Raw genomic sequence first — 20434 nt, forward strand, 5'->3', positions numbered from 1 at the left:
TCTCTCCTCCTCCCTCCCTCTCCACCTTTCTCCTCCTCCTCCACCCCACCCTACCTCTCTCTCTCTCCCCTCTCTCTTCCTCTCCTCCACCCTCCCTCTCCACCTCTCTCCTCCACCTCCACCCTCCCTCTCCACCTCTCTCCTCCACCCTCCCTCTCCACTTCTCTCCACCTCTCTCCTCCACCCTCCCCTCCCTCTCTCTCCCCTCTCTCCTTCACCTCCACCCTCACTCTCCACTTCTCTCCCCTCCCTCTCTCTCCCCCTCTCTCCTCCTCCACCCTCCCCTCCCTCTCCTCCACCCTCCCCTCTCTCCTCCACTCTCTCCCCCCTCTCTATCTCTCACCTCCACCCCCTCTCTCTCCTCCACCCCCTCTCCTCCACCTCCACCCCCTCTCTCTCCTCCACCCTCCCTCTCCTCCACCCTCCCCTCCCTCTCTCCCCCTCCCAGTATCGTCTCATCACCAGCATGGTGCACCATTCCACTTCCCTCACCCACTTCTTTCTACGACCATATATGGGACGACAGGTTGCCCCCTCTCTCCTCCACTTCTACCCTCCCTCTCTCCTCCACCTCTACCCTCCCTCTCTCCTCCACCTCTACCCTCCCTCTCTCCTCCACCTCTACCCTCCCTCTCTCCTCCACCTCTACCCTCCCTCTCTCCTCCACCTCCACCCTCCCTCTCTCCTCCACCTCCACCTTCCCTCTCTCCTCCACCTCCACCTTCCCTCTCTCCTCCACCTCTACCCTCCCTCTCTCCTCCTCCCTCCCTCTCCACCTTTCTTCTCCTCCTCCACCCCACCCTACCTCTCTCTCTCTCCCCTCTCCTCCACCCTCCCTCTCCACTTCTCTCCACCTCTCTCCTCCACCTCCACCCTCCCTCTCCACCTCTCTCCTCCACCCTCCCTCTCCACTTCTCTCCACCTCTCTCCTCCACCCTCCCCTCCCTCTCTCTCCCCTCTCTCCTTCACCTCCACCCTCCCTCTCCACCTCTCTCCCCTCCCCTCCCTCTCTCTCCTCCACCCTCCCCTCCCTCTCCTCCACCCTCCCCTCTCTCCATCTCTCACCTCCCCCCCCTCTCTCTCCTCCACCCCCTCTCCTCCACCTCCACCCCCTCTCTCTCCTCCACCCTCCCCTCCCTCTCTCCCCTCCACCCCCTCTCCCTCTCCTCTCTCTCCTCCACCTCTCTCTCCCCTCTCTCCTCCACCCTCCCCTCTCTCCTCCACCCTCCCTCTCCACCTCTCTCTCCCCCCTCCACCCCCTCTCTCTCTCCTCTCACCTCCACCACTTCCTCTCTTCCAAGAATGTGTACATGCATTGCAACAGTTCTTGTTGGAACAATAGGTGCAGAGATATTTTATTACATTTATTGTATTCATCATTTCCTTCACTTGAAGCCCTTTTGTAATAAACAGCTTCCTAACGGGGAAAACCGCGGTGGTGCAACATCAATGTACGCAAACGCTCCCAGGCGGGGTACATTAAATATACCGTTCCTGGCAAATTACCTGTATTACAGAGTCTTACACACACACACACACACAGTGTCGTACCTCCAGGGCGTTGGTGGTTGCGGTCTGTGTGAAGCAACATGGCGATGGGCAAGCCTACATTCTTAGAGCGTCCAGCCACCAGCACGTTCTTCCCCACTGTCTCGATACCTGCACACACACACACACACACACGTCAATCACCTCCATACCTGCACACACACACAGACATGTCAATCACCTCGATACCTGCACACACACAGACATGTCAATCACCTCGATACCTGCACACACACACACATGTCAATCACCTCGATACCTGCCCACACACACACGTCAATCACCTCCATACCTGCACACACACACAGACATGTCAATCACCTCGATACCTGCACACACACAGACATGTCAATCACCTCGATACCTGCACACACACACAGACATGTCAATCACCTCGATACCTGCACACACACACAGACATGTCAATCACCTCAATACCTGCCCACACACACACGTCAATCACCGGCGTGCTTCCCCTTCCAAGTCTGGACACAAAGTTCAGTTCAAGTGAGTATCCTATTTAAATTCATACTTTTATTTTTTAATTCAATCCCTAACTGGCTTCAAAAACAGGACTAGCAAAGTATTTTTCTATAATTTTTAAAGTGAATAAAAAACATACAAGCATTTTGCTAAACCCCTAATAAGATGTGCTAAATATGTGTAAGTGACCAATAAAATGTGATATAGATTTACTAGACAGTTCAGGTGTAGTAAAAGGTGATGATTGCCACCTAGTGGATAAACCAGGGTATGACAGCTGGGCAGACAGTCCTTTGGAGTCGACGCCACGACTTTCACAGCAACCCTTCCCTCTTCTTCAGTTTGGATGAGTTGTTTAAAGGGTTACTGGGTATCTGCTATAGTACAGGCCTGGGCAACTCCAGTCCTCGGGGGCCTGATTGGAGTCAGGTGTGTTAGCTGGGGCTGGGGTATAAGTGTTACACCAATATTTTTATTTAACTAGGCAAGTCAGTTAAGAAAAAAAAAAATCTTAACTAAATTCTTAATTCATCTAAATCGTGATATTCAGTTTAGATTGTGATTAGTTTAAAATCAGTTGATTTGGGAAGGAGGGAAACAGTAACACCAATCAGGAATGAAAATCGCCCAGGCCTGTGCTAGCAGAGACCCATAGACTTCCAGTCATTGCGCTAACGCTAATTAGCATTGGCTCGCAAATGTTCCTTCCTACTGGACACAGAGACACATCTGCCTCTGTGGAAGTAGATAGAAGGGAAACTCCCAAAGTATCCCTATAATAAAGCCCTTCCTCTTCTTCTTCAGTTTTACAAAATGGGCTTTATCCTTCTTCACATGTCAATAAACTATATTACAGAGAGAACATAGTAGTAACCTGATGATCTCCCATACAGCAGAGTGGATGTGTGTGTGTGTGTGTGTGTGTGTGTGTGTGTGTGTGTGTGTGTGTGTGTGTGTGTGTGTGTGTGTGTGTGTCTCTGTGTGTGTGTGTGTATATGTGTGTGTGTGTGTGTGTGTGTGTGTGTGTGTGTGTGTGTATGTGTGCGTGCGTATGTGTGTACCTGTTCTCCTGATGATCTCCCACACAGCAGCAGGTGTAGCAGGCACCATAGACGTCTGGCCCAGACACAGCTTCCCCATGTTGACGATGTGGAACCCATCCACGTCCTTCTCTGGAGCTATGGCGTTACACACAGCACGCTCCTTGATGTGCCCTAATCATGACAGGAAAAGATTACCTCTCCTATAGCGGTCGGAGTGTAGGTGATACTGTGCACAGTGTGTGTGTGTGTGTTACCTGGTAGAGGTAGTTGTACCAGCAGACCTGAGACCTTCCAGTCTCTGTTCATCTTGTCTATCAGCTCCAGTAGTTCATCCTGAGAGACAGAGGTAGGTTTCACCACCGTGTCACTAGAGATACCTGGAGAGAGAAACACACGTCACAGTCAAAAAGTAGAGCAATTAAAATAATAAATAATAATAAATAATACTAATTAATAATAATAATAATAATAATTCATAATAAATAACAATAATAATAATAAATAAACATAATAAATAATAATACTAATTAATAATAATAATAAAGAATAATAAATAATACTAATTAATAATAATAAATAATAATACTAATTAATAATAATAATAATAATAATAATAAATAATACTAATTAATAATAATAATAAATAATAATAATTAATAATAATAATAAATAATAATAAATAATACTAATTAATAATAATAATAAATAATAATAAATAATACTAATTAATAATAATAATAAATAATAATAAATAATAATAATAAATAATACTAATTAATAATAATAATAAATAATAAATAACAATAATAATAATAAATAATTATAATAAATAATAATACATAATAATACTAATTAATAATAATAAGAAATAATAATCATTAATAATAATAATAATAATTAATAATACAAATTAATAATAATAATAAGAAATAATAATACTAATTAATAATAATAAATAATAATAAATAATAATAATAATAATAATAAATAACAATAATAATAATAAATAATTATAATAAATAATAATAAATAATACTAATTAATAATAATAAGAAATAATAATCATTAATAATAATAATAATAATAAATAATAATAATACATAATAATAATAGATTATAAAAAGGGACAATTAGGAACCTATAAAGAAACGTCTCTGTTGGAAACATTTACATTATTGCTGCGTTCATGTGCTAGTCGGAACTAGGAAACTCTGAAATTTCCCACTTGCTAACTGGTTGAACGCGGCATGTGTAGAACTAAAACCAGTTAGCAAGTTTATAGTTTCCTAGTTCCGACTAGCACATGAACACAGCATATAATATTACCCGATGAAAAATTCACAGAATTAATTATTTTAATGTAGACCGTTAACATTTTGGCTGGACAGCTGACAAAAAATATCACCCATAATGTTTTTTTATAACCCACAGTAAAGACCACCCCTAATGTTGTTTTATAACCCACAGTAAAGACCACCCCTAATGTTGTTTTATAACCCACAGTAAAGACCACCCCTAATGTTGTTTTATAACCCACAGTAAAGACCACTCCTAATGTTGTTTTATAACCCACAGTAAAGACCTCCCCTAATGTTGTTATATAACCCACAGTAAAGACCTCCCCTAATGTTGTTTTATAACCCACAGTAAAGACCTCCCCTAATGTTGTTTTATAACCCACGGTAAAGACAACCCATAATGTTGTTTTATAACCCACAGTAAAGACCTCCCCTAATGTTGTTTTATAACCCACGGTAAAGACCACCCATAATGTCGTTTTATAACCCACAGTAAAGACCACCCCTAATGTCGTTTTATAACCCACGGAAAAAGACTACCCATAATGTAATTTTATAACCCACAGTAAAGACCACTCATATTGTCATTTTATAACCCACAGTAAATCAAGGCATCAGATTCTGTTACAGAAAGCACAAACACTTAATCTAGTGTGCATCGACCAGTCTCAATAGCGAGGGGGGCGACTCCACGTCAACATTTTGCAAAAGAGCTTCGAAATTGATAAAACTGTACGTACATTAGAGTTCTGTCCCAAAACTGATAAAGGCAGTAGGTATCAGTAGGTATCAGTGAACTGGTAAAGGCAGTAGGTATCAGTAGGTATCAGTGAACTGGTAAAGGCAGTAGGTATCAGTAGGTATCAGTGAACTGGTAAAGGCAGTAGAAATCAGTGAACTGATAAAGGCAGTAGGTATCAGTGAACTGGTAAAGGCAGTAGGTATCAGTGAACTGGTAAAGGCAGTAGGTATCAGTGAACTGGTAAAGGCAGTAGGTATCAGTGAACTGATAAAGGCAGTCGGTATCAGTGAATTGATAAAGGCAGTCGGTATCAGTGAACTGATAAAGGCAGTAGGTATCAGTAGGTATCAGTGAACTGGTAAAGGCAGTAGGTATCAGTAGGTATCAGTGAACTGATAAAGGCAGTAGGTATCAGTGAACTGATAAAGGCAGTAGGTATCAGTAGGTATCAGTGAACTGGTAAAGGCAGTAGGTATCAGTGAACTGATAAAGGCAGTAGGTATCAGTAGGTATCAGTGAACTGGTAAAGGCAGTAGGTATCAGTAGGTATCAGTGAACTGATAAAGGCAGTAGGTATCAGTGAACTGGTAAAGGCAGTAGGTATCAGTGAACTGATAAAGGCAGTAGGTATCAGTAGGTATCAGTGAACTGGTAAAGGCAGTAGGTATCAGTAGGTATCAGTGAACTGATAAAGGCAGTAGGTATCAGTAGGTATCAGTGAACTGGTAAAGGCAGTAGGTATCAGTAGGTATCAGTGAACTGATAAAGGCAGTAGGTATCAGTGAACTGGTAAAGGCAGTAGGTATCAGTGAACTGATAAAGGCAGTAGGTATCAGTGAACTGATAAAGGCAGTAGGTATCAGTGAACTGATAAAGGCAGTAGGTATCAGTAGGTATCAGTGAACTGGTAAAGGCAGTAGGTATCAGTGAGCTGATAAAGGCAGTAGGTATCAGTGAACTGGTAAAGGCAGTAGGTATCAGTGAACTGGTAAAGGCAGTAGGTATCAGTGAACTGATACAGGCAGTAGGTATCAGTGAACTGGTAAAGGCAGTAGGTATCAGTGAACTGGTAAAGGCAGTAGGTATCAGTGAACTGATAAAGGCAGTAGGTATCAGTGAACTGATACAGGCAGTAGGTATCAGTGAACTGGTAAAGGCAGTAGGTATCAGTGAACTGGTAAAGGCAGTAGGTATCAGTGAACTGGTAAAGGCAGTAGGTATCAGTGAACTGGTAAAGGCAGTAGGTATCAGTGAACTGATAAAGGCAGTAGGTATCAGTGAACTGATAAAGGCAGTAGGTATCAGTGAACTGATACAGGCAGTAGGTATCAGTGAACTGATACAGGCAGTAGGTATCAGTGAACTGGTAAAGGCAGTAGGTATCAGTGAACTGGTAAAGGCAGTAGGTATCAGTGAACTGGTAAAGGCAGTAGGTATCAGTGAACTGGTAAAGGCAGTAGGTATCAGTGAACTGGTAAAGGCAGTAGGTATCAGTGAACTGGTAAAGGCAGTAGGTATCAGTGAACTGATAAAGGCAGTAGGTATCAGTGAACTGATAAAGGCAGTAGGTATCAGTGAACTGGTAAAGGCAGTAGGTATCAGTGAACTGATACAGGCAGTAGGTATCAGTAGGTATCAGTGAACTGATAAAGGCAGTAGGTATCAGTGAACTGGTAAAGGCAGTAGGTATCAGTGAACTGATACAGGCAGTAGGTATCAGTAGGTATCAGTGAACTGGTAAAGGCAGTAGGTATCAGTGAGCTGATACAGGCAGTAGGTATCAGTTAACTGATAAAGGCAGTAGGTATCAGTGAGCATATGGAGTCATATGGAGTGAAAAAGGATTTGACAAGTCAGATACGAACAAATTCTTATTTACAATGACGGTCTACCGGGGCAGAAAGACAGATTTTTTTTTACCTTGTCAGCTCGGGGATTCGAACCAGCGACCTTGCAGTTACTGGCCCAACGCTCTAACCACTAGGCTACCTGCCGCCACCAATCACGGCTATGACAAAACGAATATTTGCAGTTGTGACATCACAAAGCCCGTGAAAATACACACCTACATAGATGCTCGTTTGGCTGCAAAATCTCAGCCAATTTAATGCCATATGCTGCCCATATGTCCTTGAATAGCAGCATTTGGAGTCTATTTACCCACACCAAGGTCAAACCTGCAGCATGGTTAAAAACAGCATTAACAACAGTATAATGTCTGAGAAATACTGATGTAGCATAACGCTGATGTCCCCATTCTCCTACCTCCTTACTACTGCACCTATACTGATGCCCCCATTCTCCTACCTCCTTACTACTGCACCTATACTGATGCCCCCATTCTACCTCCTTACTACTGCACCTATACTGATGCCCCCATTCTCCTACCTCCTTACTACTGCACCTATACTGATGCCCCCATTCTACCTCCTTACTACTGCACCTATACTGATGCCCCCATTCTCCTACCTCCTTACTACTGCACCTATACTGATGCCCCCATTCTCCTACCTCCTTACTACTGCACCTATACTGATGCCCCCATTCTACCTCCTTACTACTGCACCTATACTGATGCCCCCATTCCCCTACCTCCTTACTACTGCACCTATACTGATGCCCCCATTCTACCTCCTTACTACTGCACCTATACTGATGCCCCCATTCTCCTACCTCCTTACTACTGCACCTATACTGATGCCCCCATTCTACCTCCTTACTACTGCCCCCATTCTCCTACCTCCTTACTACTGCACCTATACTACTGCCCCCATTCTACCCCCTTAATACTGCCCCCATTCTCCTACCTCCTTACTACTGCACCTATACTGATGCCCCCATTCTACCCCCTTACTACTGCACCTATACTGATGCCCCCATTCTACCCCCTTACTACTGCACCTATACTGATGCCCCCATTCTACCCCCTTACTACTGCACCTATACTGATGCCCCCATTCTACCCCCTTACTACTGCACCTATGCTGATGCCCCCATGTTGTTGTTCCCATGTTGTTGTTCCCATGCTGTTGTTCCCATTCTGTTGTTCCCATTCTGTTGTTCCCATGCTGTTGTTCCCATTCTGTTGTTCCCATTCTGTTGTTCCCATTCTGTTGTTCCCATTCTGTTGTTCCCATGCTGCTGTCCCCATGATGCTGTCCCCACACTGCTGTCCCCATGATGCTGTCCCCACACTGCTGTCCCCACACTGCTGTCCCCATGCTGATGTCCCCACACTGATGTCCCCATTCTGTTGTCCCCATGCTGATGCCCCAATATGTAATAATAGGTCATATAAACAAAGATTAGTGAAACATTAGAAAGGTAGGACACCCATGGCTTTACACTTAGCAATAATGTCACCAAGGACACCATGTCACCAAGGACACCATGTCACCAAGGGCACCATGTCACCAAGGACACCATGTCACCAAGGACACCATGTCACCAAGGACACCATGTCACCAAGGGCACCATGTCACCAAGGGCACCTTGACACTAAGGGCACCATGTCACCAAGGGCACCATGTCACCAAGGACACCTTGTCACTAAGGGCACCATGTCACCAAGGGCACCATGTCACCAAGGACACCATGTCACCAAGGACACCATGTCACCAAGGACACCTTGTCACTAAGGGCACCATGTCACCAAGGACACCATGTCACCAAGGGCACCATGTCACCAAGGACACCTTGACACTAAGGGCACCATGTCACCAAGGACACCATGTCACCAAGGACACCATGTCACCAAGGGCACCATGTCACCAATGACACCTTGTCACCAAGGGCACCATGTCACCAAGGACACCAAGAACACCATGTCACCAAGGACGCCATGTTATCAAGGGCGCCATGTCACCAAGGGCACCATGTCACCAAGGACACCATGTCACCAAGGACACCATGTCACCAAGGGCACCATGTCACCAAGGACACCATGTCACCAAGGACACCATGACACCAAGGGCACCATGTCACCAAGGACACCATGTCACCAAGGACACCATGTCACCAAGGACACCTTGTCACCAAGGACACCTTGTCACTAAGGTCACCATGTCACCAAGGACACCATGTCACCAAGGGCACCATGTCACCAAGGGCACCATGTCGCCAAGGACACCTTGTCACCAAGGGCACCTTGTCACTAAGGGCACCATGTCACCAAGGACACTATGTCACCAAGGGCACCATGTCACCAAGGGCACCATGTCACCAAGGACACCATGTCACCAAGGACACCATGTCACCAAGGGCACCATGTCACCAAGGGCACCATGTCACCAAGGGCACCATGTCACCAAGGACACCTTGTCACTAAGGGCACCATGTCACCAAGGACACCTTGTCACCTAGGGCACCATGTCACCAAGGACACCATGTCACCAAGGACACCATGTCACCAAGGGCACCATGTCACCAAGGGCACCATGTCACCAAGGGCACCATGTCACCAAGGACACCATGTCACCAAGGGCACCATGTCACCAAGGGCACCATGTCACCAAGGGCACCATGTCACCAAGGACACCTCGTCACTAAGGGCACCATGTCACCAAGGACACTATGTCACCAAGGACACCATGTCACCAAGGGCACCATGTCACCAAGGACACCATGTCACCAAGGACACCATGTCACCAAGGGCACCATGTCACCAAGGGCACCATGTCACCAAGGACACCTTGTCACTAAGGGCACCATGTCACCAAGGACACCTTGTCACCTAGGGCACCATGTCACCAAGGACACCATGTCACCAAGGACACCATGTCACCAAGGGCACCATGTCACCAAGGGCACCATGTCACCAAGGGCACCATGTCACCAAGGGCACCATGTCACCATGGACACCATGTCACCAAGGGCACCATGTCACCAAGGACACCAAGAACACCATGTCACCAAGGACACCATGTTATCAAGGGCGCCATGTCACCAAGGGCACCATGTCACCAAGGGCACCATGTCGCCAAGGACACCATGTCACCAAGGACACCATGTCACCAAGGACACCTTGTCACCAAGGGCACCATGTCACCAAGGACACCAAGAACACCATGTCACCAAGGGCACCATGTCACCAAGGACACCAAGAACACCATGTCACCAAGGGCACCATGTCACCAAGGACACCATGTCACCAAGGGCACCATGTCACCAAGGGCACCATTCACATGGTTAGCTATGAACAGATACATTGTAATCCAAAAATGCATTAATAATCAACCCCCAGATTCTTGTACTGACAACATATATTATGTCAGGACAAGGGCAATAGGAGAAAATGAAATGTGATACACGACCTGCTGAGTTCCTATAGCGAAAGGCCCTGCTATAGTGAAAGGCCCTGCTATAGTGAAAGGCCCTGCTATAGGGAAAGGCCCTGCTATAGTGAAAGGCCCTGCTATAGGGAAAGGCCCTGCTATAGGGAAAGGCCCTGCTATAGTGAAAGGCCCTGCTGTAGTGAAAGGCCCTGCTATAGTGAAAGGCCCTGCTATAGTGAAAGGCCCTGCTATAGTGAAAGGCCCTGCTATAGTGAAAGGCCCTGCTGTAGTGAAAGGCCCTGCTATAGTGAAAGGCCCTGCTATAGTGAAAGGCCCTGCTGTAGTGGAAGGCCCTGCTATAGTGAAAGGCCCTGCTATAGCGAAAGGCCCTGCTATAGTGAAAGGCCATGCTATAGTGAAAGGCCCTGCTATAGTGAAAGGCCCTGCTATAGTGAAAGGCCCTGCTGAGTTCCTATAGCGAAAGGCCCTGCTATAGTGAAAGGCCCTGCTATAGTGAAAGGCCCTGCTGAGTTCCTATAGTGAAAGGCCCTGCTATAGTGAAAGGCCCTGCTATAGTGGAAGGCCCTGCTGAGTTCCTATAGCGAAAGGCCCTGCTATAGTGAAAGGCCCTGCTATAGTGAAAGGTCCTGCTATAGTGAAAGGCCCTGCTATAGTGAAAGGCCCTGCTATAGTGAAAGGCCCTGCTGTAGTGAAAGGCCCTGCTATAGTGAAAGGCCCTGCTATAGTGAAAGGCCCTGCTGTAGTGAAAGGCCCTGCTGTAGTGAAAGGCCCTGCTGAGTTCCTATAGTGAAAGGCCCTGCTATAGTGAAAGGCCCTGCTATAGTGAAAGGCCCTGCTGTAGTGAAAGGCCCTGCTGTAGTGAAAGGCCCTGCTATAGTGAAAGGCCCTGCTGTAGTGAAAGGCCCTGCTGTAGTGGAAGGCCCTGCTGAGTTCCTATAGTGAAAGGCCCTGCTATAGTGAAAGGCCCTGCTATAGTGGAAGGCCCTGCTATAGTGGAAGGCCCTGCTATAGTGAAAGGCCCTGCTGAGTTCCTATAGTGAAAGGCCCTGCTATAGTGAAAGGCCCTGCTGTAGTGGAAGGCCCTGCTGAGTTCCTATAGTGAAAGGCCCTGCTATAGTGAAAGGCCCTGCTATAGTGAAAGGCCCTGCTGTAGTGAAAGGCCCTGCTGTAGTGAAAGGCCCTGCTGTAGTGAAAGGCCCTGCTATAGTGAAAGGCCCTGCTATAGTGAAAGGCCCTGCTATAGTGAAAGGCCCTGCTATAGTGAAAGGCCCTGCTGTAGTGAAAGGCCCTGCTGTAGTGGAAGGCCCTGCTGAGTTCCTATAGTGAAAGGCCCTGCTATAGTGAAAGGCCCTGCTATAGTGGAAGGCCCTGCTATAGTGGAAGGCCCTGCTATAGTGGAAGGCCCTGCTATAGTGAAAGGCCCTGCTGAGTTCCTATAGTGAAAGGCCCTGCTGTAGTGAAAGGCCCTGCTGTAGTGGAAGGCCCTGCTGAGTTCCTATAGTGAAAGGCCCTGCTATAGTGAAAGGCCCTGCTATAGTGGAAGGCCCTGCTATAGTGGAAGGCCCTGCTATAGTGAAAGGCCCTGCTGAGTTCCTATAGTGAAAGGCCCTGCTATAGTGAAAGGCCCTGCTATAGTGGAAGGCCCTGCAATAGTGAAAGGCCCTGCTATAGTGAAAGGCCCTGCTGTAGTGAAAGGCCCTGCTGTAGTGGAAGGCCCTGCTATAGTGAAAGGCCCTGCTATAGTGAAAGGCCCTGCTATAGTGAAAGGCCCTGCTATAGTGAAAGGCCCTTCTATAGTGAAAGGCCCTGCTATGGTGGAAGGCCCTGCTATAGTGGAAGGCCCTGCTATAGTGGAAGGCACTGCTATAGTGAAAGGCCCTGCTATAGTGAAAGGCCCTGCTGTAGTGAAAGGCCCTGCTATAGTGGAAGGCCCTGCTATAGTGGAAGGCCCTGCTATAGTGAAAGGCCCTGCTGTAGTGAAAGGCCCTGCTGTAGTGAAAGGCCCTGCTGAGTTCCTATAGTGAAAGGCCCTGCTATAGTGAAAGGCCCTGCTGTAGTGAAAGGCCCTGCTGTAGTGAAAGGCCCTGCTGTAGTGGAAGGCCCTGCTATAGTGGAAGGCCCTGCTATAGTGAAAGGCCCTGCTGTAGTGAAAGGCCCTGCTGTAGTGGAAGGCCCTGCTGAGTTCCTATAGTGAAAGGCCCTGCTATAGTGAAAGGCCCTGCTATAGTGGAAGGCCCTGCTATAGTGAAAGGCCCTGCTATAGTGAAAGGCCCTGCTGAGTTCCTATAGCGAAAGGCCCTGCTATAGTGAAAGGCCCTGCTATAGTGGAAGGCCCTGCTATAGTGGAAGGCCCTGCTATAGTGAAAGGCCCTGCTGAGTTCCTATAGTGAAAGGCCCTGCTATAGTGAAAGGCCCTGCTATAGTGAAAGGCCCTGCTATGGTGGAAGGCCCTGCTGAGTTCCTATAGTGGAAGGCCCTGCTATAGTGAAAGGTGTAGTGAAAGGCCCTGCTGTAGTGGAAGGCCCTGCTATAGTGGAAGGCCCTGCTATAGTGGAAGGCCCTGCTATAGTGGAAGGCCCTGCTGAGTTCCTATAGTGGAAGGCCCTGCTATAGTGTAAGGCCCTGCTGTAGTGAAAGGCCCTGCTGTAGTGGAAGGCCCTGCTATAGTGGAAGGCCCTGCTATAGTGGAAGGCCCTGCTGAGTTCCTATAGCGAAAGGCCCTGCTATAGTGAAAGGCCCTGCTATAGTGGAAGGCCCTGCTATAGTGGAAGGCCCTGCTGAGTTCCTATAGCGAAAGGCCCTGCTGAGTTCCTATAGTGAAAGGCCCTGCTATAGTGAAAGGCCCTGCTATAGTGAAAGGCCCTGCTGAGTTCCTATAGCGAAAGGCCCTGCTGAGTTCCTATAGTGAAAGGCCCTGCTATAGTGAAAGGCCATGCTATAGTGGAAGGCCCTGCTATAGTGGAAGGTCCTGCTATAGTGGAAGGCCCTGCTATAGTGGAAGGCCCTGCTGAGTTCCTATAGCGAAAGGCCCTGCTATAGTGAAAGGTACTGCTGAGTTCCTATAGCGAAAGGCCCTGCTGAGTTCCTATAGTGGAAGGCCCTGCTATAGCGAAAGGCCCTGCTATAGTGAAAGGCCCTGCTATAGTGGAAGGCCCTGCTATAGTGGAAGGCCCTGCTATAGTGGAAGGCCCTGCTATAGTGAAAGGCCCTGCTATAGTGAAAGGCCCTGCTGAGTTCCTATAGTGGAAGGCCCTGCTGTAGTGAAAGGCCCTACTATAGTGAAAGGCCCTGCTGTAGTGAAAGGCCCTGCTGTAGTGAAAGGCCCTGCTGTAGTGGAAGGCCCTGCTATAGTGGAAGGCCCTGCTATAGTGGAAGGCCCTGCTATAGTGGAAGGCCCTGCTGAGTTCCTATAGTGGAAGGCCCTGCTATAGTGAAAGGCCCTGCTATAGTGAAAGGCCCTGCTGTAGTGAAAGGCCCTGCTGTAGTGGAAGGCCCTGCTATAGTGGAAGGCCCTGCTATAGTGGAAGGCCCTGCTGAGATCCTATAGCGAAAGGCCCTGCTATAGTGAAAGGCCCTGCTATAGTGGAAGGCCCTGCTATAGTGGAAGGCCCTGCTGAGTTCCTATAGCGAAAGGCCCTGCTGAGTTCCTATAGTGAAAGGCCCTGCTATAGTGAAAGGCCCTGCTATAGTGAAAGGCCCTGCTGAGTTCCTATAGCGAAAGGCCCTGCTGAGTTCCTATAGTGAAAGGCCCTGCTATAGTGAAAGGCCCTGCTATAGTGAAAGGCCCTGCTATAGTGAAAGGCCCTGCTGTAGTGAAAGGCCCTGCTGTAGTGAAAGGCCCTGCTGAGTTCCTATAGTGAAAGGCCCTGCTATAGTGAAAGGCCCTGCTGTAGTGAAAGGCCCTGCTGTAGTGAAAGTCCCTGCTGTAGTGGAAGGCCCTGCTGAGTTCCGATAGTGAAAGGCCCTGCTATAGTGAAAGGCCCTGCTATAGTGGAAGGCCCTGCTATAGTGAAAGGCCCTGCTATAGTGAAAGGCCCTGCTGAGTTCCTATAGCGAAAGGCCCTGCTATAGTGAAAGGCCCTGCTATAGTGGAAGGCCCTGCTATAGTGGAAGGCCCTGCTATAGTGAAAGGCCCTGCTGAGTTCCTATAGTGAAAGGCCCTGCTATAGTGAAAGGCCCTGCTATAGTGAAAGGCCCTGCTATGGTGGAAGGCCCTGCTGAGTTCCTATAGTGGAAGGCCCTGCTATAGTGAAAGGTGTAGTGAAAGGCCCTGCTGTAGTGGAAGGCCCTGCTATAGTGGAAGGCCCTGCTATAGTGGAAGGCCCTGCTGAGTTCCTATAGTGGAAGGCCCTGCTATAGTGAAAGGCCCTGCTATAGTGAAAGGCCCTGCTGTAGTGAAAGGCCCTGCTGTAGTGGAAGGCCCTGCTATAGTGGAAGGCCCTGCTGAGTTCCTATAGCGAAAGGCCCTGCTATAGTGAAAGGCCCTGCTATAGTGGAAGGCCCTGCTATAGTGGAAGGCCCTGCTGAGTTCCTATAGCGAAAGGCCCTGCTGAGTTCCTATAGTGAAAGGCCCTGCTATAGTGAAAGGCCCTGCTATAGTGAAAGGCCCTGCTGAGTTCCTATAGCGAAAGGCCCTGCTGAGTTCCTATAGTGAAAGGCCCTGCTATAGTGAAAGGCCATGCTATAGTGGAAGGCCCTGCTATAGTGGAAGGCCCTGCTATAGTGGAAGGCCCTGCTATAGTGGAAGGCCCTGCTGAGTTCCTATAGCGAAAGGCCCTGCTATAGTGAAAGGTACTGCTGAGTTCCTATAGCGAAAGGCCCTGCTGAGTTCCTATAGTGGAAGGCCCTGCTATAGCGAAAGGCCCTGCTATAGTGAAAGGCCCTGCTATAGTGGAAGGCCCTGCTATAGTGGAAGGCCCTGCTATAGTGGAAGGCCCTGCTATAGTGGAAGGCCCTGCTATAGTGAAAGGCCCTGCTGAGTTCCTATAGTGGAAGGCCCTGCTATAGTGAAAGGCCCTGCTATAGTGAAAGGCCCTGCTGTAGTGAAAGGCCCTGCTGTAGTGGAAGGCCCTGCTATAGTGGAAGGCCCTGCTGAGTTCCTATAGCGAAATGCCCTGCTATAGTGAAAGGCCCTGCTATAGTGAAAGGTGTAGTGAAAGGCCCTGCTGTAGTGGAAGGCCCTGCTATAGTGGAAGGCCCTGCTATAGTGGAAGGCCCTGCTATAGTGGAAGGCCCTGCTGAGTTCCTATAGTGGAAGGCCCTGCTATAGTGAAAGGCCCTGCTATAGTGAAAGGCCCTGCTGTAGTGAAAGGCCCTGCTGTAGTGGAAGGCCCTGCTATAGTGGAAGGCCCTGCTATAGTGGAAGGCCCTGCTGAGTTCCTATAGCGAAAGGCCCTGCTATAGTGAAAGGCCCTGCTATAGTGGAAGGCCCTGCTATAGTGGAAGGCCCTGCTATAGTGGAAGGCCCTGCTGAGTTCCTATAGCGAAAGGCCCTGCTGAGTTCCTATAGTGAAAGGCCCTGCTATAGTGAAAGGCCCTGCTATAGTGAAAGGCCCTGCTGAGTTCCTATAGCGAAAGGCCCTGCTGAGTTCCTATAGTGAAAGGCCCTGCTATAGTGAAAGGCCATGCTATAGTGGAAGGCCCTGCTATAGTGGAAGGCCCTGCTATAGTGGAAGGCCCTGCTATAGTGGAAGGCCCTGCTGAGTTCCTATAGTGGAAGGCCCTGCTATAGCGAAAGGCCCTGCTATAGTGAAAGGCCCTGCTATAGTGGAAGGCCCTGCTATAGTGGAAGGCCCTGCTATAGTGGAAGGCCCTGCTATAGTGAAAGGCCCTGCTATAGTGAAAGGCCCTGCTGAGTTCCTATAGTGGAAGGCCCTGCTATAGTGAAAGGCCCTGCTATAGTGAAAGGCCCTGCTATAGTGAAAGGCCCTGCTGTAGTGAAAGGCCCTGCTGTAGTGGAAGGCCCTGCTATAGTGGAAGGCCCTGCTGAGTTCCTATAGCGAAAGGCCCTGCTATAGTGAAAGGCCCTGCTATAGTGAAAGGCCCTGCTATAGTGGAAGGCCCTGCTGAGTTCCTATAGCGAAAGGCCCTGCTGAGTTCCTATAGCGAAAGGCCCTGCTATAGTGAAAGGCCCTGCTATAGTGAAAGGCCCTGCTGAGTTCCTATAGCGAAAGGCCCTGCTGAGTTCCTATAGTGAAAGGCCCTGCTATAGTGAAAGGCCCTGCTATAGTGGAAGGCCCTGCTATAGTGGAAGGCCCTGCTATAGTGGAAGGCCCTGCTGTAGTGGAAGGCCCTGCTGTAGTGGAAGGCCCTGCTATAGTGGAAGGCCCTGCTATAGTGGAAGGCCCTGCTATAGTGAAAGGCCCTGCTGAGTTCCTATAGCGAAAGGCCCTGCTATAGTGAAAGGTACTGCTGAGTTCCTATAGCGAAAGGCCCTGCTGAGTGCCTATAGTGGAAGGCCCTGCTATAGCGAAAGGCCCTGCTATAGTGAAAGGCCCTGCTATAGTGGAAGGCCCTGCTATAGTGGAAGGCCCTGCTATAGTGGAAGGCCCTGCTATAGTGAAAGGCCCTGCTGAGTTCCTATAGTGAAAGGCCCTGCTGAGTTCCTATAGCGAAAGGCCCTGCTATTGTGAAAGGCCCTGCTATAGTGAAAGGCCCTGCTATAGTGGAAGGCCATGCTGAGTTCCTATAGCGGGAGGCCCTGCTATAGTGGAAGGCCATGCTGAGTTCCTATAGTGAAAGGCCCTGCTGAGTTCCTATAGTGGGAGGCCCTGCTGAGTTTCTATAGTGGGAGGTCCTGCTGAGTTCCTATAGTGGAAGGCCCTGCTGAGTTCCTATAGTGGAAGGCCCTGCTGAGTTCCTATAGTGGAAGGCCCTGCTGAGTTCCTATAGTGGAAGGCCCTGCTGAGTTCCTATAGTGAAAGGCCCTGCTGAGTTCCTATAGTGGAAGGCCCTGCTGAGTTCCTATAGTGGAAGGCCCTGCTGAGTTCCTATAGTGGAAGGCCCTGGTGAGTTCCTATAGTGGAAGGCCCTGCTGAGTTCCTATAGTGGGAGGCCCTGCTGAGTTCCTATAGTGGAAGGCCCAGCTGAGTTCCTATAGTGGAAGGCCCTGCTGAGTTCCTATAGTGGAAGGCCCTGCTGAGTTCCTATAGTGGAAGGCCCTGCTGAGTTCCTATAGTGAAAGGCCCTGCTGAGTTCCTATAGTGGAAGGCCCTGCTGAGTTCCTATAGTGGAAGGCCCTGCTGAGTTCCTATAGTGGAAGGCCCTGGTGAGTTCCTATAGTGGAAGGCCCTGCTGAGTTCCTATAGTGGGAGGCCCTGCTGAGTTCCTATAGTGGAAGGCCCAGCTGAGTTCCTATAGTGGAAGGCCCTGCTATAGTGAAAGGCCCTGCTGAGTTCCTATAGTGAAAGGCCCTGCTGAGTTCCTATAGTGGAAGGCCCTGCTATAGTGAAAGGCCCTGCTGAGTTCCTATAGTGAAAGGCCATGCTGAGTTCCTATAGTGGGAGGCCCTGCTGAGTTCCTATAGTGAAAGGCCCTGCTAAGTTCCTATAGTGGAAGGCCCTGCTGAGTTCCTATAGTGGGAGGCCCTGCTGAGTTCCTATAGTGGGAGGCCCTGCTGAGTTCCTATAGTGGGAGGCCCTGCTGAGTTCCTATAGTGGAAGGCCCTGCTGAGTTCCTATAGTGGAAGGCCCTGCTGAGTTCCTATAGTGAAAGGCCCTGCTGAGTTCCTATAGTGAAAGGCCCTGCTGAGTTCCTATAGTGGAAGGCCCTGCTGAGTTCCTATAGTGAAAGGCCCTGCTGAGTTCCTATAGTGGAAGGCCCTGCTGAGTTCCTATAGTGGAAGGCCCTGCTATAGTGAAAGGCCCTGCTGAGTTCCTATAGTGGAAGGCCCTGCTATAGTGAAAGGCCCTGCTGAGTTCCTATAGTGAAAGGCCCTGCTGAGTTCCTATAGTGAACTAACTTAGTTGTCTACATTGAAATTCAGTTTTTAATTGTTCACACCAGTTAAAAACAATATTTAACATTTCTTGAAGCTCATCTTCAGTTTCAGAGATCAATACAATTCCATGTGCATACAAACAGACACTCGTTCATTGTTTAAACGGACGGCTTTTCCTAGAGCTTTGTGTGTGTGTGTGTGTGTGTGTGTGTGTGTGTGTGTGTGTGTGTGTGTGTGTGTGTGTGTGTGTGTGTGTGTGTGTGTGTGTGTATACCCTTCCTACCCAGTATACTAGCAGCTCTGGTCTTGTTCCTGACGTAGGTGCGACTAGCCGGGTCGTCCCCAACCAACACCACACCCAGGTGGGGTCTCATGTTGCCGCCGGTGACCAGCTCCTCCACCTCCCTCTGAATCTCTCTGTGAATCTGACGTGCCATCTCTGTCCCTGACACCACCACTGCAGCATGCCTGCACACACACAAACACACACAAACACGTTTTGTAGGCTGGCTGAATATTACACCATTACATGAGATGACTAGAATGCTGCAGGGACAAGGTGGCTTTGAGGTGTGGAGCTATTATAAACTTGCTATAATTAAATCCCATCTATTTGCTGTCTGATATCATCAAACGCACTCTCCGTATCACACACATAGTGTGTCATCTCAAATTGATCTGACAGGTGCTCGTGACAGGAGTTATCTTTGGCACCTAATGCGCGTTGTCAGGCCTATTGCAACCTTGTTGAACTGAGCCGGGATAACTAACTAGCTAACTAGCTCAACCTCATAGCCTCCCCTCAAGAGAGATAATGCAGAATGAATGCACTGCAAGTTCGACGCGTTTGTTAACAGTAACTAGCTATAATCTTATCTGTAAGTGTTTTAAATCTGCCCCCCCGTTATTTTCCGCCAGGTAGCCAGCACCTGCCCTTGCTACAGTACACTGCACGATGCAGCTAGCTGTCAATCTCACCGACTGACAGGTGACGAACAGGTCACCCCTTCACCGGTCTCAGCTAGCAGCAGCATGGAGCATCCCTCCTCTCTGTCTCCCTCACATGTCTCTGGCTTCTTACCTGGTGACTGACGCATGGAGATGTCTTCTCTGGCTCTCGCACTTTCTGTGCATCCGCAGTTTGGCTCGGTAGTGGTGGAAGGACAGACTGTTACAAATCCTGTAGGAGGAGCGTAACGGGGAGATAGAGGCCGCCATGTTGCCCGCCCCGCCGCTGTGTGTGTGACTGTGGATAGGGGGTAGCCCAACGGCCTGCAGATGGCGATATCTGGTATTGATAGTTACGTTGTACCGTCCAATTGCATTGTATGCAGCGGGCAATACACTTGTATCCCCGTGAACCGGTTCATACCTATAACATTCTCCATTCTCACTGCAAATGCGTAGATTTTCCCCTTAACAATATTTAATGGCGAGAAGGCAGGGGGGGGAAACGTGTGAAATATGCATACTTTATTTATTAAACACATTTTTTAACCACATTCTAGTGGCTAATGCTACTTCCTCATGTTGCGTTGTGCATTCAGCCTGCCTCGATCAAACCTACATCATTCTTCCGTTTTGGTACACCAGAAATACATTCACGCTGCGTTTGCCTTTCAGCATTGGTAGATGCAGTTGCAGTGGGTTCTGCGTGGTGCACATGTTGAATAAATCGAATTTATCCATCAAAGTGTATACTTATGCCTCACGTCAACCAGATGCATCGAACTCTTCGCTTTCAGGTGGAAGTCATTCATTGTCAATGCAGCAGTTGTGTGCCTGCACGTGTTCATTATGTTCAACCTATCCGTTGCTTTACCATGCGGTGGTACACGCAGAAGTGCGCACACTGCAACTAGCTAGCTTTGAGCTAGTTGGAAAGCGAAGCACGTGTGCCATGTACAGAAATGCGGACTAGACATCCGGTAAAACAAAACTCCTATGCATCTGGTGGACATCAGGCATTAGATGGCTTGACAGAAATGGAAGCAGAAGGTGACTTTTTTTTTGCACACATATCCAGATGATGCTGCATAGTGTAACGACCCTGGGTTTATAAGGGATATCGATTTAAGCGCTCGAGC

General features: G+C 48.6%; 1 protein-coding gene across 1 annotated transcript in view; it reads right to left on the reverse strand.

Moving 5' to 3' along the window:
- The window catches only part of LOC139389807 (bifunctional methylenetetrahydrofolate dehydrogenase/cyclohydrolase 2, mitochondrial-like), a 39000-nt gene extending 19433 nt beyond the window's left edge, over positions 1-19567 (reverse strand). Inside the window, exons 1-5 of the mRNA XM_071136771.1 lie at positions 19429-19567; positions 18631-18815; positions 3329-3451; positions 3093-3245; positions 1552-1659 (exon numbers count right to left, since the gene is read on the reverse strand). Of these exons, the coding sequence (XP_070992872.1) occupies positions 1552-1659; positions 3093-3245; positions 3329-3451; positions 18631-18815; positions 19429-19565 (706 nt within the window). The 5' untranslated portion in view covers positions 19566-19567. The remainder of the gene's footprint in view (positions 1-1551; positions 1660-3092; positions 3246-3328; positions 3452-18630; positions 18816-19428) is intronic.
- Between the last annotated feature and the right edge of the window lie 867 nt (positions 19568-20434).

This window comes from Oncorhynchus clarkii, chromosome 30, assembly GCF_045791955.1.
Source record: "Oncorhynchus clarkii lewisi isolate Uvic-CL-2024 chromosome 30, UVic_Ocla_1.0, whole genome shotgun sequence".
Classification (NCBI taxonomy): Eukaryota; Metazoa; Chordata; class Actinopteri; order Salmoniformes; family Salmonidae; genus Oncorhynchus; species Oncorhynchus clarkii.